At 43.3% G+C, this 18,981-nt stretch overlaps 1 protein-coding gene across 3 annotated transcripts in view; it reads right to left on the bottom strand.

Annotated features, from left to right (window-relative positions):
• Window positions 1–667: 667 nt before the first annotated feature.
• BDNF (brain derived neurotrophic factor) overlaps window positions 668–18,981 on the bottom strand; it is a 38,081-nt gene continuing 19,767 nt past the window's right edge. The window contains exons 1-2 of one of the 3 annotated variants that reach the window (XM_041485025.1): window positions 18,590–18,914; window positions 668–1,623 (exon numbers count right to left, since the gene is read on the bottom strand). In XM_041485025.1, coding sequence (XP_041340959.1) covers window positions 862–1,623; window positions 18,590–18,592 — 765 coding nt within the window. In that variant the 5' untranslated portion in view covers window positions 18,593–18,914 and the 3' untranslated portion in view covers window positions 668–861. Of the gene's footprint in view, window positions 1,624–8,749; window positions 8,774–18,589; window positions 18,915–18,981 lie in introns of those variants that run through there. The other 2 variants (XM_041485044.1, XM_041485034.1) reach the window with 2 other exon arrangements.

The raw sequence follows: 18,981 nt of genomic DNA, 5'->3' as shown, positions 1-18,981 counted from the left end.
TTGAAAAAGAAAGACAAAAATAAAACCCAACAACAACAAACCACCCCCCCAACAACTAAAAAAGCATGTTGCCATACAGTTAAATAGGTGTTGTCTTTAAGCCTGAAGTTCAACAATGTGAAGTGGAACATCACCATTCTTTTTCAGTTGCCTCTTTTTATTATTTTTTGTCAGTAGTCGGACTGCTATTGCAAACACCTTCACAACATACAAAAACCAAATTTTTTTCTAATCCAGAATAAGGTAATGAATTTTTTGTTTTTCAATCTGATGGGAGTTCAAAAGTAAAAGAGAAACAGTAAAACTATGACAACAGCACCTTGACATTGTTTTAATTTCAACGCTATCAGAAGTTAGAAGCAGTAAACATATATACTAACAGACTAAAGATACTTACTGTCTAAAATGTAAACAGAATGTTTTGGTTCAATTTATTTTTCTGAAAGAGGACAGTTTATCATTAATTCACAATTGAAGCAGCATGCAATTTTATTCTTTTTTTTTTTTTAAATTTTTTCTATTTTCAATTCTTGGCAACGGCGACAAACCACAATGTTATGGAGGAATGTAATGCAGACTTTTTTGTTCGTTTGATTTTCTTTTTTTTTTTGGTTTTTTTTTTTTTTTTTTTTTTTTTTTTTTTTTTTGTTTGTTTGTTTGTTTAAACTTGTGCGCAAATGACTATTGTTCCCCTTCAGGTCATGAATATGTTCAATAAATAGATTGTGTAACCACTGTACTGTATAAACTTCAGTCATACATGCAGTCCATAAAATTATTTTTTACCGAATAATTTACCCTGTTATGTATATATACAAATAGATAATTTTGTCTCAATATAATCTATACAACACGAATGCACTATCTTCCCCTTTTAATGGTCAATGTACATACACAGGAAGTGTCTATCCTTATGAAGCGCCAGCCAACTCTCTTTTTGTTATCCATGGTGAGAGCTCTCACGTAAGACTGCGTAGTTCGGCACTGCGAGTTCCAGTGCCTCTTGTCTATGCCCCTGCAGCCCTCCTTTGTGTACCCCTTGGGGTTGCATTTGGTCTCGTAGAAGTATTGCTTCAGCTGGCCTTTGGGCACGGGGACTTTCTCCAGCACGGTGACGGTGGCCCCGGACATGTCCACCGCAGTCTTTTTCTCCGCCGCCGTCACCCACTCGCTGGTGCTGTCGCACACGCTCAGCTCCCCGCGGCGCGCCGGGTCCGAGTGCCGCCGCACCCGCATGGACATGTTCGCGGCATCCAGGTAGTTTTTGTACTCCTCCAGCAGGAACAGCAGCGGGGGTTCCAAAGGCACTTGACTGCTCAGCATGACTCGGGATGTGTACAAGTCTGCATCCTTGTTTCCCTCGCTGGGCTGGATGTCCTGCTCCTCGTCTAGAAGCTCCTCTATGACGTGTTCAAAAGTGTCTGCCAACGACGTCAGGCCCCTGGAACCAGCACTGGGCCCGTTGATGCTCTCCAGAGTCCCGTGGGTCCGGAGCCCTGGGTAAGCCAAGCTGCCTTGTCCTCTTAGACTGGCTTCTTTCATTGGGGCAGCTTTCATGCAAGTGAAGTATGAGATAACCATAGTAAAGAAAAGGATGGTCATCACTCTTCTCACTTGGTGGAACTGTAAAAACCAAGAGAAATAAATTAATTTACAAGGTTTGGAGTAATAAAAATTCACCCAAGTTGTCACAAGACTGTGCATTTTCTACAGAGGTGTTCTGCATGCAGTTGCAACTCATTACCAGTGATAAAGCATTATCTTGTTAAAGAGTATTCTTTAAATTAGAGTTTCAGAAAAAACAGAGGCTGCAGCACAGGCAACATAGATCCCAGCCCCTCGGTTCTTACACACTAAAATCCCTCTGAGGCAAGTATTAGATTAGATACTAGACAGAATCCTTCTTTATTGACCAATTACACCTATTCCAAGAACAGCAAAAGCAGAACTGCTATTTAGCAATACAACATTTCAGCAATAAAAGGCAGCTTCACAGCTGTGAAAGGCAAGACTTCCATTTCAAGCACAAATGTAAATACTTGATTTTGAGGATCTCTCTATGGCAGAAAATAGTTCACAATTCTGCCCACAAAAAACCCAAACAAACAAACAACTGAGCAGCACCAGGATAAACTGCATTTGTGTTTTGACAGCCATCTTCAAAACATGGGAAGAAGCCATACAATTCTGAGGTCTCTGCAGGTCAATTTCTCATCTAAACCTAGAAGGTACACACACATAAATGCAGAACAAGAAAGTGGCCTGGAGCAGTAAAGTCGAGCAGGACAGATGCTTGCATCACGTGAACAGCACGGAAAGGGCGTGCTGGAACACAGAGCTGGCAAGAGCCACTCTGAAGTGACAGCGGCAGAACCACTGCTCTGTGCTTCTCCAGGGCCCCACACCACCTGTCCTCAGGTGGGCAAAGCATTTCTTCACACCTTACAAGCATTAGTTAGAGCCCAGAGGCCATCATGAACCCCAGCATCACCAGCCCTGTTGCCACGCTGAAACACAGCAGTTTGCCTGTGTTTTCTCTCACATTCTGCCCCAAAATCTGGCACACGTTAAGGGTTTATGGGTATGCTCATCTCTGTCCTCACTGAGAGGGGAGGGTAGCACCAGAGAGGAGTGCTGGCAAGGCAATCCCTCATCAGGCTGGAATCAGCACAGCTCTCTCCTGTCAGGACTCCCAGCCGTGGGGAGCTCACATGAACTCCTTCCCAAGTGCTTGGCTAAGGCTGCTCAGGTAGAAATTGTTTCCTCAAGTGCAGAGTAGATGCTTTAAGTCCTGTTACAAGAACGGCCCCCAAATCCTGCAGTGACAGAGAGCCATGCCTTCTGTCTGACCCCCAGCACTACTACAACATCTAGCACATCCAGTTGTTATTTTTTTCCTTCAGGTCCCTCTTCTCACCAGTTCTGTTTGCTAGAAAGCAATGGCATTGTCCACATTTTTGAAAAAGCAGCTAATGCATGTTTCAGAGCTTTTGAAGTTCATTTGGAAGTACCTCATACTTGGCAACATCCATTGGAGTAAATGCTATTTCTGTTTGCCAACAGGGTGCTATGTAAAAAGACTTACTTTATCTGCAGCAAATGTACTGTGGGAAATGAGTACTATTATGACTTAACATGGAAAGGCAATTTATCATAAAACATACAAATAAAATGAAATGTGCACTAGAAAGGCAATGCCCAAAATGTACTTAATGAAGGCAGGGTGGGAAGCGTTCAGGTTTATGTCCATGCTCCCCTCATCTCCAGACCCCCACTAAACAAGATTTTGGCCAAGAATCCTTTCTAACCCAGCACAACTCTTCCTTCATCCCTCCATCCCCCTTCCTGTTTAAGAGTGTTGTTGTGGCATAGATTTATTAAGATTAAACAAACCTGACATCTGTGACTCACAGGAACACAGTGTTTGCTCTAACCATGCAGAACATTAATATTTTGCAGGTTTTTTTTCCTGTTGGGATTTTTAAAACATTCTACAGGGAGTGTCAGATTTCTTCCTCAAAGGGGAGGAAAAGAGGCGAGGTGATTTACAAAAGAAGATTTACAGAGGTGATTTACAAAAGAAGGAAAAAGATTGCTAGTCTTCCTTTACCAAATGAGACATAAAACAACTCTTCTTGTCTTGAAATGGGTGGCTCAGCTAACATACAAATGCAGAGCCAGTGGGACAGAAAAATAATATTTATACACTCTCTCTTCAGAGAATTGTTTAATATAAAACCTAAAATGAAAAGAACCCCAAACACTCACTCTGTGGCCACCAGAGCAATGAACAGAAAGCAGATCTTCTGGCTCCTGACCAAATTGCTGTTATTTTTATGGAAGCAGTGCCCAGAGGTCCTGGCCAGTTCCTGACTCTGTGGGACAGTCTCTCTGAGCACGTAGGGCACAAGAGAGAGGGCACAAGGGGCACCACGACCTGCACAGAGCAGGGAGAAGTTTGTCCCCAGCAGGTAAGCACAGCAGCTGGAGCTGATCAGGGCTTTTCAAGTTAGACAGGTGAACAAAGGAGAGAACCACCCCTGGACCAGGCCACATCCTTCACTGCTGTCACTGGGCTGTTCACCTGGCACAGGGTGAGAACAGAACAGCGCCTGTGCAGCTTCACTCACAGCAAGCTGCGAGAAATTGTGTACAACTAGATTCTGAAAACCAACATTTTTTAGACAGGCATTACCCACATAACATACTGATGATACAGTGCTTAAAAGCCAATCCCCTTCCTCCCAATTAAAACTGTAGAGGAGCATGTCAAAGTAAGCTTTAGCAGCACAGATAAAGGAGTATTGCCAGCAAGAAACCACAGATCAAACATCTACTGCTCTGCAAGTGAGCCCCAGACTAAACTGAACTCCAGAAGCAGGATGTAAAAACATTCTTCTCTCTATCTTGGCAGCGACTTGAGCACTATACAGAGTCCTTATCTTTGGCAGCAACATTATATCAAGTGATTTAATACAAGGGTGTAGTATTTTATCACCTGGGAAATATCTTCATTTTAGAGACCATAGCAATTTGTATTAGCAGTTTCTAAAAATCGACTAGTTCAACGTGCTATAGCAGAATAAGATATCTCACTTCATGGGTAGAGTCCCACAACCTTTCAGCTAGTGTTGAACTGACACACGAATGCATGTGTGTTGGTTTTACCTGGCCTAATTTTTGGATGAGGAGGGAATAAGCCAGCCACAGAAGTGATTTTTTTTAATACCTTTTAAGTTTTGAGCCTATTTTGCCCTTAAAGTGTTTCTTTCCAATCCTTACCTCAACTCATGAGCCCCTTTGGGTTTTTTCTGCCCTTCCTCTGCTCAACTATAGCAGAGGAGAATGGATGAAGAGTTTTTTTTTTCATGGGTGCCAGCATTCAGCCAGCATCAAACTGCGACAGCATGGTTCATCTCTTTCTTAATGAGGCAGGACTAATATCCCAATGCAGCACCAATAAGGTCACTGGAACACTTTGGATGGCAGCTTCCAGTCCTTTTCCTCTCTGTTCTCTAACCACCAAACCTTCTTTATATTGCATTATATTATAAAGATTAAAGATACTGTTACATTAAGTGTCTTGTAAACCCCAAACATTAACATATTGTGTACATCCTTCTGATTATGAGCCAGTCAGTGTGCCACCCTGTGTGGAAGGGGAACTGGGCTGGGAACACGGGAGAAGACTTATTTTCCTATTTTCCCATCCTGCTATTACTGAGCAAGATATTGATCCTCTCTGTGCTGGGCATACCCACCACTGAGAGGCCCTGCACGGAGATGGCCCAGGATTTCTGCGTACATCCATGCCTGGCAGACTGAGCCGCTATTTCCCACGGAGGCTCACCAGCGCTGAGTTTTTCTTAACTGGAGCAACCTGGCTGATACTGCATCTTCTGAGGGCATCAGTACATCTGAGTGCCAGACAAACAGTGTAGCCATGACTACTTGTAGTAAGATGTGCACCCAGAAACACGCAATAAAAAAAAATCACAGATGTTACAACATCAGTCTGTAATCCTACAATACACTCATTTTCCCTCCCTTCTCAGGTGTAGGAGGTTCAGGTCTCTACTCCACACCTTCTAGAAACAACAAGTAAAGGCTGCAACCCTTCTGCACTCCTGTTCAGCCACACCTCTGGTCATAAAAGACTGCAGACCTGTCCAGGAGAAGAGATCTTGGCCCAGCTGTTGTCCCAGGCACTGCACACCCACTAACGTGCACAACACAGACACACAGCAGCCCCCCAGAGCCAGCTGGAACTGCTCCCTCGGGACACGAGGTGTGTCTGTCAGAAACCACACCCGAGACCAGCTTGGTGAACACTCCATTCTCATGGCCACCAGAACGTCCCCTCTGCTTTCACACAGCACAGTGAAGCTGGGGCAATGAAAAGAGGTCACCCACTGGAGTGGATCTCAGGAAGATGTGACCTACTTCTCACCCCAATAAAGTCCAACAATTCCAGCTAGAGCAAGGACACGGAACTGTGGCAGGCATCTCCACTAATGGGAAGCAGGCTCATTAAATGAAGGTCATGTCAATTAGCTACAGCTACTTTACATATGCAGTCAATTACCTTGCTGCACTATTCATTTCAGTATTTGTATTTAAAGAAGATTCATCACTTAATTGTTTTATTTCATTATTTTTAGGTATTTTAAGCAGAAATCCAGCAGCTTAGCAGGTTATATTTCCAGCAAAGGGACCTAAGGAATAGCTGTGAACATGTACTTGCTTTCCTGCATCCCAATATGTGCCATGTGAGTTGAAATAACTTTCAGTAGTGAATAGATTCATGCTTTAATCTCCAGAAAGTAGTGCGTGAAGGAAGATAAAATTAGCAGCAAGTGACATTCGTTTTGTGCCTTGCCATTTTCTAAGCTCTTTACACAACAGTTCAATTTACTAAACCCTACTGAATGCCACAGGCATGAGTTTCTGCTTTATGCATCATTACCAGAGTGTGTGAACAGATATCAAAATAGGATGCATGTCAGCACATGATTTGCAAAGACTAAATGTACTGAGAACAAATAGTATTAACCTTTATCACATGCATAACTGGATGTCTGACACACTCTACTTATCCTCAAGGCTATTTATGCAGCAAACTATATAATTACATTTTATTACTGCAAATAAAGCACCCACCCCCCAATACATACACATGCACACCCATATACAATTTGTATTCTTCTAAGCTGGTGCTTCTTGTCAGGAAAAATAAACCTATTTTATTCTTATTCTCCTGTTGGTTTTCCCTGAGGTAATGAAATCTACTTAGTCTTAATGCCAGAGATAGCAGAGACTATGAAGTATTTTGAAGTCCAAGATAAACAGCAAGCAAATTTACAAGTAGTGTTAACTTTAACTACAACTTTTAGCATGAGAAATTTGCTTTCATCTTATGTTTCTAAATATTGCCTGTGGTACAGCCTCCGAGAGCAAACTCAAGCAATGTCTGTATTGGCTCTGGAAAAGCATGCATCTGTCTGAAGGAATACAAGGCATTTTTTTGTGGGGTTCCAAGGTTTTATTGGACTCTCTCCTCAGTACATACAGGAATCACAGCTTCTGACAACCAGAGGTGAGAAAGAACCCAAAGAAAATAATGGCAAAATAATAATGCCATGACATCACAGTCCTGATCCTTCACAGAGCCATGTATCAAGAGTTTCCTACAGACTTTGCTCATACCTTCCTAGATATTCACACAGACCTCAAACACTTGCTGAGTGAGAATTCAGCTGCTTTAATGAGGGCAGAGCAGATTCATTGCAAACACACTTAATTATACTTAAATTGGCTAAGTGCAGGACTGCAAGGTGTTCCCAGCAGGATCTCTCTTGGACACATCTCAGACCCAGTCTGCCCATACCAGTGAACAGGAAGGATGAGTTCTGACAGTAGGCACAAGTGAAGAAACCAGACCAGAATCACAGATGGTATCATATTTTCAGAGAGACAACATCTTTAGAAAAGATGTGCACTTTTTTAATGCTGTGCTAATGGGAACTGATGAGTGATCCAGCGACACACTTACTGCCTTTGCAGCTGTTCAAGCAGGTACCACACTTGGGGCACCCAAACCACAGGATCCTGTGATTCCAGCTGTACTCAAAGAAGCTCCCAAAGGAGCCTGTGTGTGCCACCACTTCCACCAAACACCATGTGCTTCACCACAACATGTTTTGCCAAAATTTCACATTGAAATCCCAAGGTATTCAATGAATATCCTACACAAATAAAAGCACTACCAACAGGTTTGTTTCTACCCATGGTACTCTGAAAAGCAGAGCAACATGTTGCACTTCTACTCCTATGTCACAAATACTATACAGTAGGGATGTTACTTCTAAGCCCAAAACTTGTGCGTTAGCAAATTCCAATTTCAAAACTGACTTCAGAAAATTGCATTTATGTCTTTAGAGTATACATCAAGGTATGTCCATGCCATTACTGTGGTCATTCAGAAGTAACATTAAAGCAACCCCTGTGAAAGGAAGGTCCACCTATAGTGCAGGGTACATAGTTCCCCCCACCCCCCCAGAAACCAATCCATTTTTTAAGTAATTACTCCATGACAAGATGCCCCCTCCATGGGGGCAGATAATTACAGTTCTCTGAAATCATTTGCTTCAATAGCCACTAGAGCTTTATAAAATACTAATTCAACCTGTGTGCAAAACAGCATTAAGGCAGAACCTCAGACCTTTGAGCAGCATCTGTAGTTTGTCTTCTGTTTCACTAGGGTTCTTTGGTACGAAACACTGCACTGAATCATCACAGGACTAAGCTATTCTGCCAAGTACACACATGAAGCTCACACAGAAGTCAAGATAATTGGCACCCAGAAGCAGGAACAGAATGGATCATGTTGTGCAATCTAGCACAAGCTGGATCCCTTGAACAGTGACATGTGCCCAGCACCCTGGAACAACTCAGGAGTTCCTGCACCAGTTGAGCTTGGATCTCAGAGTGCCTACAAACTACTGAACAGCATGTAAAGCATCCCACACATGCATCAGTTCTGCTGCAAGTGGCAGCTTCCTAGGACCTATAGAACATTAGGCACCCAACAGGAACAAAAGCGAAGATTTGCCAAGGAAAAGAAATGGTTAAAAAGAAATGGTTAATGATGATCAGATGGAGCAGTTAGCAGTGGTTTGGGCAGGCAGTGCTTTCACCAGGGTGAGGAGAGGACAGCAAGGGCTATTCCTGCTTGCTGCAAGACCCTTACCTGTGCTGAGCCCCTGACTGTGTGTGGCACCACTGTACAATACCTCACTTTCAGCCACAGCCAGTACTTGAAATGCAGCTGTACACTGTGATGTGCACGAACCAGAAACCAGGTCTGCTTGTTGTGAGAGCCCTGACAGGTATTAACAGCTCTCCTGCATTTCCTAGTGGAGTTTCAGTCATCTTTTGGCTGTCTGCCCTTGTGTGTGGATTTTTCTTGCCACATGCTCAGTCCAGCTGTCAGCACAGCATCTCCATGGAAATAATTTCTGTACACAGGGCAAGGAAGAAAAGCTTACTCTGAGGTACCACAGCACTTCCTGGGAGTATTCAAGTCCAAAGTTACACGGGAGCAGAAGCAGAAATCTGTAGGTTTGCAGCCACCTCAATCAGTGTTAACAGAATAACCAGGACTTGTTTAACGATATAAGGATTTGCTTATTGGGAATCCACTGCACTGGGCAGCCAGCCCTGCATCTGTCTTGCTGTGACAACAGCTTTATCTGTGGAGATAACACTACTGGAAAGTTATGTCAGTATGTTAACATAACTGTACTGAAAACACTTGGGCAAGAAGTGCTCTTTCACCAATGATATCTTACAATGACAATACAGCTTCCTACAGATGTCAAAGCATCACAGTTTTCAGCCTTTTTTCCCCACCTTCTAAGTGGTTTCATGTTGAAACAAGACTTCTGCACTTGCTATGGCTGGTACTCTATTCCTAATCTGTTTTAAAAATCTGGGGGCCAATTTCAGGCAGATTCAGCAGAGGGATACCCAGGGTCACGTTGTATAACCAGCAAGCCAGCACCTGAGAGTGACCCAAATAAGCTCTTCTCCTCCATCCTTGGGCAAACACCAGTGTGCAGGCTTATGGACTTACAACACTGAGTTTTCCCTTTCATTTCACAAGCTCCACAGAGGGAAAAGGTTTGGAATCCCTAGAAGGAGTGAGGAGGGGACATCTGGCAAAGATGCGAGGGTTTGAAAACAAGTTTCATTAGTTGTACTGCTCAAGGTACAAACATGTAGTGGAACATACAGAAAAAAAAGCACCTGCAGTCTTACAGGAAAAATTAATTTATCCAACTCCTGCATTCTCCCAGCTGTATAATGATGTAATTTCTTTCACCAAGGAGTGTTACACTGTGATTTCTGTGAATTACACAGACATTGGGACCTTCCCTTTCCTAATTACAAATGAAGTTACATGGTTCCTGACTTTTCATACTTGCCACTAGATATAACAGATTGTGGCATCATGGGGAATTATAGCCACAAAAATTATGGAAGCTCCTTGAAGCAGTAAGTTCCAGCGGACCTAATTCTAGTGGACACAGTCCCTGCCTGGTATAAATCCACAGCGTTTCATTCATAGATTTATATCAGTTGCAAAGGTGACCAGTATTTATGTGGTCAGAAAACCAGGTGAGGTCACAGCCTAAACTACAGCTAATAGCTGTATCAGAACAAAATGTTACAGGTTCCAGCAAAGCAGCTTCCTCAGGACTCCTGGGGAATACATGGATATTTGGTAAGACAGTTTAAAGAGAAAGGAAAAACCTTTCTAGGTGTGCAGGCTAGCTCTTCTCTTCCCTCACTGATACAAGCACATAAACAGCCTGGACATGTCTATAAAGAGAAGTATGCAAAATCCAGCCCAACACCACCTAATGTTCCTCACTTGGGTGTCCCATTTCATGCACAACCCCCCACTGAAGCAAGTGGCTTTGCTGCCAGCAAAGCACTGTTCTCACTGTAAGAGCCCTTAAGCTCCAAAGGGTAGGTTTGTATATGAGATTTCAGTCTTTAAATAAACACGTCTCTAGAAAAACTTCAATACCTGTCCCTTCATGTAAGCAGATCCCACTATGCTGCAGGGAAGGACAGCTTCTCTTCTAATAGCTGGGGGTGGGGGAGGAAAGAGAAAGTTAAAGCAAGAAACATTAAATTACACAATTAGTCTTGGAAACAGCTAAGTATTCTCCCCCTCCCAGACAACATAACAGAATAGCTGTTGAAGTCACCATCCTATTCAAAATCAAAAGCAAAAATGTCACACCAGAGATAATTAGTAGTTATAGAGAGGAAAAGAGGTTGCCAAAGCTCAGAAATCTGGTACTTAAGCTGTCGTGACTCTCCAATTGTGCACCACTTTTTGGAGAACACGCTATCAAAGCCTCCAAAGTGCTTTGCAAACACTGAATCCCAACATCCTTAGATGAGAAGGAACTGCATCAGAAACTGTTTTCCCTCTGGATAGCCAAAAGCCCACAAGTATTTTAAACATTTAACCCCAGACTGCAGCAAGTCACTGCTGAACCAGAGGAGAACAGGGGAGCTCTTGCCCAAACCATCTCAGTTCAGCCACTACACAAAGCTGCCTTTACCATGTGTACCACAGGGATATTTTGCTAATCTCTCCACAGCAATTTAAATGCCTACACAGAAAGATGCTGATTAAAACCTTAGGGGTATTACTTTGAATACATATGCTAGCTCACTTCCATCTGTGTCATTATTAGTCCCTGACTGTAGGTTAACTATAGGGCATGTTGTCACGAGCCCAAGGTGGGGTGCAGAAACTCCTGCTATTGCCACATGGCTTTTTACTTCATCTTGCATTTCTCAGCTTTTAGCCTCATGCTTCCAATTTGTGGGCTCAACCACTACCTAACAAAGAGCAACAAGGAAAACAGAACTAGTGTTAAAATATAAATATTCTCTAAGTTAGATTTGAAATGCAACACAAGTTCCTAACTCATCCAGACCAGAGACTGCTTTTACCTGCAGCAAACTTGTTATGAAATTTGGGAAAGACCTATTCTCATAAAGAAGTACTATTGCACAAGCAGGTATTTACCAGCCCTACAAACACAAAGCAGGCAGCTTTGCAAGTACCAAGGGTCATCCTTAATTTAGATAAAATGGAGAACAGCAAGGTTATGCCTACCTGTAATATGGGTAGCAGCACAGCAATAAAGGGAAAAAAGATGAGTGAGTTCCAGCCATCTTTATTCCCAATGCACATCCACAGATCCAGCTTTATGTTAAAATGCCAATCGCTCAATACAGTCCTTAAAAAAACTACAGGTCATGTTTTGACGTACGTCTGGTCGTGACAAATTACAAGATATGCAGAATACCAGCAGTTCCCCGGCAGCCATTTTTTAGTGAGCACAATTTGAATACTAAAAGGTCTGGTGGTGCTTTGCAACTGAAGACTTGCTTCAAAGTTTAATTTCAGTAGACATGTAAGTTATTTATTGTGTTTTCTAGGTCTCACTGCATACCTGTCCTTCCTTTAGCTAAAGGCAGGGAAAATGATTTATAGTATTTCCAGGAAAAGAGCCTGTAAGTTTTGTAACAGTTACAGGAATCAGAGCAGGTTAAAAATACACAACCATTTCCATGTTGGACAAAATTGATTAAGAACTAGATGATATGACTTCATGCTTGAAGTTTATGGACTTCAAGATGTTGCCTGTAGGTTTGTCACTCTCAAAGGCAGACTTCTTGGAGGCTTAGACTTCTAACTTATTCTTAAACATTATTTCTGCCTTTTTTTTTAATGGAGGTGTGTGGAATTCACTCATTCTTTTGCAACAACCTTGTTCATTGGTGACATTGCTCCTACTTTTGCAGTTACAATGGCAAAAAGTTTTGCACAGGGGACAGCAGAAATTTATCATCAGTGCAAAATCAAGAGAGACAAAGGACTAAAATAAGTCTTTGAAGGAAGGCAGCTTCATTCCTTGTTTTAAATTCATGTGCCAATCATTAGCCTTTAAGGGGAAAGTTCATTTCCAGACATCTCTTGCTAGTCAAAAAATCTGTATGTCTGTGGAAGATGTAAAGAAGCACCTGCTTCTTCTCTTTGCAGCTTTTCATTGGCATCCCTTTGCCAATGCCACACCAGTAAATGCTCTGCTGCTGTAATAACATGTGAAGCATCCTTCTTTTCCTCCCATAAAACAAAAACAATCCTTCACCAGTCTACGACACATAAGCTGATAACAACAAAAAATGACATTGACATAAATGGTAATGTTTATATGTGGAAAAGCAAAAAATGCAGAACTTCAGATGTGTTTACTTCTAGTTTTGGTTCAACCCATTATAGAGATAAAGGGTGGTCATGATGTTCAGGAGGACATTCATAGCTCACCACAGTTTCCTGGCACAGGTTCTGGTTAAATCACTCTTGCCAGCTCCAACTTGTTATTGAATTTGCTTCCTCCTCACACTGGCGCTCTCAGTACAAATTCTATCAAACAGCATTTCTCTCAGCATTTACGGCTCAGTCAAACTGGATAATCAACTCAGAAGGAATGTAAATAGCACGAGATGATCCAAGTCTTAATGGAGGCAGCCAGCAGGCAGAATTACCTAGAAATACTTCAAAACAAGTCCTGTCACTCATCCCAACAGCATCCACGCACTTCTGCGTCAGAAATGGTGGAGCCACAACCAACACAGAAGGAGGCTTCAGGCATGTGCTCTTTATTGTTCCTCAGTACAAGCTTTTATACTCTTGATCTTGCATGCATTGCACCTGTGTGCCCTCTGCTCCCTGTGTGGTTGCTCAGCACCCCTGGGCACTCCATGGCTCCTCACCTTTAACAGTGTTCCCCTGTCCTGCACAGCTGGAGCCATCGGGGATGAGGCTGGGCCACAGCCCCTCTCCCAATCGCCACAAACTCTGTGCCTACAACACTCCTGTGGTACAGTGAGAGCTTGGCTTTACTAAGCCAGCCTTTCAATAAAGTTTAGGTTTCATTTCCTTTCTTCTGTACAGTGTATCATGTACTGAACACTCTACAAGTGCACCACGGCTAGTGTAAAGATGGATGAACTAAGCGTATGGATACTAGATGTTGCACCAAGCTTAAAAAACGAATGGCATAACAGACTAAGGAATCCAGAGATCAGAACCTCTATTTTCTTGATCAAGATGAAACAGCATTTCTCCAGGAGCGGTTTTAAAAAAACCCCAGGGTTTAGATCACATTAGATAAGGCACAATATGCACACGAGATTATGTTTAACTCACTTTTAAAAGATATATTGTAAAGGATTCTGGGTTGAGTCTTTTTCATGCTGAATTAATAAAGAGCACATAACAGCATTTTGCTCAAGGTTTTGCCTAGTTCAATTTCTTCCCAGATTCCTCCTGCATTCATGCAAAGCCTACTTGTAACTCAGTGCACATACCGGAAAGGTTGAGGCTGATGTGGAACTCCAGTGAGCCAAGAATAGTTTTTCAAACTCTAGTTTGGTATTACAACTCTCACGCACCCTGATATGGTATAAGCAGTTCACAGTTGCCTCCTGACTTGTGGCAAATATCCCTGCATCACAGTTTCTCAGTTTCCCACACGAAAATTCTGTTCCCTCAGAAGTTTTGGCTTAAGCTCTTATCCCAATCCCACTGACAGCCTTCAAAGATCTTAAGAAATTTTAAAATCCATCACCTGGAAATTTATACAGTACATGCAATTAACTAGTGGGTCGCATTTTTGGGGCTCTGTGAGATGATGTTATCAGCTCCAGGTTTAGTTCTGTTGATTTGCTTATTCCAGTAGGCATTTGATAGCTGAGAGCTAGCAGTTATTATAAAAGCCCCATAACACACCGGGTCTCTAAGAGTCAAACAGAAATAACTGAACATGAGATTAGGAGTTCAGGGGGTAAAAAAGGCTCATTGTTTCTCCTCTGTAATCAGGAAACAAATTAAGTAGGGAACACTGCTTTTCTCTCAAATGTAGAGGAAAAAACTGCTATAGCAGGTTGATGTACAAAACAAAACAAAAAAACAAGGAACAGATACTAGTGTATTCCATGTTGATTTGAGATAGTAATAAATAGCTACATATTCAACGTAACTTTGATACTTAACTTTTAAGTTGAGAAAATTCTCAATCTAGTGAAACCAATCTAAAGGCTGCTGAGTTCATACGTTTGGGGAAATCACTTTTTTCCTGTTCCAGCAAATATATACTAAAGGACAGTCCCCAACCAGTAGACTTCAAAGATGGGATAGGGAACAAACCAACCTTCAACCGAACTCAAATCCTTAAATCCTAATTCTACGCTGCATATTATTGGTGTAGGCTTTACAAAGGCTATGGAGCCTCAGCAGCAGCTGCACCAAACCCTTATAAATTTCACTTGCAAATACTTCTTTAGGCGCAGTCTAAATTAAATCAGCAAATGCTTTACTGAAAGTGATGCTTCTTTGCTTACCTACTTAAGGCACACGAGGAAGACTGTATAAAACTTAGTTACCTGCATCACTAGAACAGGATTCACAGGTAATCATCAAGTACAGGGCTAAAAAAAGTCTGCACTCATGTACTAAATCTAAACTGTGGAGTAAGGACTGGGATTAACTCCTTCTCAAGGCGCAGGCTCCCCTGCCAGAGGCAGCCCGAGCACCCTGTGTGGTTCGTGCATCTCTAGGTGGCAGCAGCTGCTCAGATTTTGAGATACTGTAAGATGCTTATCTCAAATTTAGCAACCAGTATCCTTCCATCCTCCTAGAATTGCCTTTCCTAACGTGAAATGTGACCCCCTCCCCCATTTCTTCATAATTTATAGTAGTCTGTAGCTGAGTCACAAGGATTTCTGCATTTTCCTAACCAAGTACACAAGAAAAGAAATGAACTGCCAAAGGATTGAGGTAATTTATAGCGTAAAGCATTGAGAGCTTCTAGTCGATCAAAGGACTCAGAGAAACAAATATAAGAACAATCATGCCTTCTGTTCTCTACAAATGCCACGGCCAGAAATAACTGTCCTAATTAACTGGTTTCAGAAAATGACTTCTCTGAAAAATACAATATTCTTACCAAGGAAAGTATACAACTGCTACAGCCTTATGGCAGCTGTCAGCAGGGCATGAAAAATCACTAAATGAAGTTTCCTTTTGCTTCCTCTGGTTGTGCATGGTACTCATCTTTAGACAGCCGTATCTGTTGATGGTGCCGAAATGATGCTGTAAGGGGACATTCCAGTATCCCTGGTATCAGTGTTACCAAGAATTGCAATCACATCAGCTCAGTACCATCTCAGCCAACCTCTGTTCATTGGTTATAAAGGCCAGACATCGTACCTGAGATGAGGTTGGCTTTTTTTTTTTGGTAAGACTGTTGTCTGGTCAGTCATGACCACGGCATTTCCAGTATTCCAGACAGTTTTGTGTTCATTGTTGCTATTGGGTGTAGCAGTTGAACTCCACCAGTCTACAGCTGCCTGACAGTGAGGTCCTGAATGTTGCAAAGGAGGAAAGGCTGAGCCTGACCCTACAGATCACCTACATTCACACATAAGACTGTTTGCCCTGTTCCACATGGACAAACTCCTGCAAACAATGTTCATCCCTGGACTGCTCAGCACCTGGAACTGGTAACATGCAAGTTTAAGGTACCATTGCCTGTGTGCCCTGCATAGCAAAATCTGTTATTTATTGTTTATATTACAAGACCGTTGGTGAGTTCTTGTGGGGTACCTTGGATAGGCAAGACTATCTCTGCCTCAAAGAGCCTGCAGCCAAAGATAAAGACCGGTAATAGATGGATAAGGAAACAAAGTAAGATTCGTGAGCTGACAGACAGGGGCACATCCTACCAGCCCCATCCCAACTCATGTCCCAGGCAGTACACTCAGTGCACACCTGTGCTGCTTCCTAAGGGGGTATCACAGCATGCAAGGGTTGTCACAGACCCCACGGCATCCAAGGGCTGTCACAGAACCTTCCCTGCTGCAACTGAAGACAACAGGTTATTGGTTAACAGTTCACTTCAGCAACACACAAAACCAGCTTAGCTTCAGTGCCCTTAAAAGCTTCCTTTTAAAGGGTGTTTACAACTAAGGATTACCAAGAATGCCAGTGTATGAACTGATCTAAGAAATGATTGAGAGTTTCCCAATTAAGCAGCATTTCAGCTATTTAGGAGAAACCAAGCACTCACAACATATGCTTGAAAACAGGTCAAGACAAGTTGGCAATTAACCCATTGAAAGCACATATCCTTCTCTAATAGAGCCTCCAACAATTCACACAATGCCTCATGTGAGATTTCTAGTGTAGGCACGGGGCACATTCTTAGAAAACCTTTTCAGCCTTTTATGCAAACCAGGAAGGCAGGTATGAAGGTATGAGAAATACCTTTTTTTTTTTTTTTTTTTTTTTTTTTTTAATAGGACCATACTTATTGCACAAGTCACTCAGTGGAGTGACTTGTTTCTCCTCTTCATGCAGTGCTTACCCGTAGAAGGGCTGAGAGGGTCTCCTTATTCCAAGTTTCTTGTGACCTGCTTTTATATGTGCACTCCCTGAGAGAATTATTATCTGAGCAAAATGTGCAGCTTCTGTGTTTTCCTTACAGCAACAGCAGAGTAAGAGTTGCACAAATGCTTCAGCTACTGCAAGGACTTTTTAAGTGCAGCCACTTTCAGCTCAGCACTATCATGTATACAAAGCTTTTAAGCAAAAGCACAGAACCTTATTTCCCCTGTATTTTTTTCACATGTTAACAAGCCTTTAAAAACCTTTGCATCTCTGCACTACATTTTGTAGTATTCCAGCATATTGCAGTACTTCCCGAGCACTACTGTTACAACATCATGCCTCGCTGCTTAACAGCTTGAAGTTACACTTTTTTCAGTTTAGTCTTGCTCTGTCCAAGATAAAAGTCCTTTCCCATCTTCCTCTACCATTATATCTGGATTATTCAGATAAAATGTTCTTCATCTTTCTGACCTGGTTTACCCTGATTTCACAGCCACGTAACAACAGGATCTACCCTGCAGTTCCGGAAAGCAGAGAGCACTTGCAGCATGAACAGAAGGCACGCTGCTTACAAATGGGTTTTCCCAGACAAGGTTCAGTGAAGCTGAACATTAGTGGTAGTACTACGGCAGAAAAGAGGTATTTTGGAGTTGAAACAGAGGCGCTGCTTTGCTCTGAGACCCAGGTGAGGGACGGCACTCATCCCTGCAGAACATCACTGTCTGTCTTCTCGCTTCCCCGGCTCTGTTTACACAGCCAGTGCCCTGGAACTCCGCACACAGGAAGCCGCAGCATCCCCCAGCAGCTGCTACCTCCTCTCACCCGCCAAACTACAGGATCCGCAGCGTGCCTGACGCCAAGAGCATCCCCTCTGCTGACGTCCTTCCATCCCCACACCGCCTCTGGGCCATCACTGGGCTGCAGTTTTCACCCGAGGGCTTGCAGGCAGCAATCGGCTTTGTAAGCAGAGCCTACGATTTACACAACGCACCACCCAACACAAAAGAGCAGGTAATACGATGATGTCCTGCTTACTTAGGACAGCCACTCGTGTTAACAGAGCAAAGTCCTCACTTTTGTGACCAAAAAGCGATTAAAACTTGGTGCTCTGAACGTTCCTCCTGCCCACAAGCAGGCGGCTCATTATCCCTTTGCTCGGATCTACAGACAACCAAGGAAATTCATTTTATCTATTTATCACCATGAATTAAAGATTACAGAAATACTGGCTGAAGAAAAATGTATTGCCAGAATAGATTCTTTGCATTCATTAGAACTGTGTTACTAGAAACATAAATAAGTAATGACTTATTGATCTTGCATAACCTCAGAAGAGCAAACTACAATAAACTGAGAGGAAAAGGACAGATCTTAACTGGAATGTACAAACCAAGATACCAACAGCACCTCTTAAAAACAACCAAGCAAAGCAAGCGTGGCCCACAGCTGTAACACCTCATGCTTTTACTCCGAGGGGGAAAAAAAGAATAAATCCGTGGGACAGCACAAGGTTCCCAAAGCATAACCTCTGCCGAACAAATTTACCATTTAACCCCAGGGTTTTTTCCTGGGCGCGGGCGTGTCTGAGCCCCGGTACGAATCCCCAGCCGGTGGGTCGAGGCCAGCCGCTGCTCCTTCCCGAGCCCCGACACCTCCGGCCGCTCTCGCCGCCGGAGCCGCTCCGTGCGCCGCCCTGCCCTGCCGGCGGCACCGCCGGGCTGCCCGCGCCCGCTGCAACGGGACGGCAGAGGAGCAGGCGCCCGTGGCACCGGGTCCCGGAGACGGTGCCGGGCATGCTTCACATTCCAGCGACGGTCCAGCTTCAACAAGTGCATCGCGCCCCTCCCTGACGGCGCCCGGCCCTCCCCGCACCCCGGCTGCTCCGCGCCGCCCGCCCCGCGCCCGGGCTCCGCCGCTGCCGCCCCACGGCCGGGCCC

This window comes from Pyrgilauda ruficollis, unplaced genomic scaffold, assembly GCF_017590135.1.
Source record: "Pyrgilauda ruficollis isolate IOZ18807 unplaced genomic scaffold, ASM1759013v1 scaffold118, whole genome shotgun sequence".
NCBI lineage: Eukaryota > Metazoa > Chordata > Aves > Passeriformes > Passeridae > Pyrgilauda > Pyrgilauda ruficollis.
Note: the sequence above shows the minus strand (reverse complement) of the source record. Positions and strands in the feature narration are given on the sequence as shown.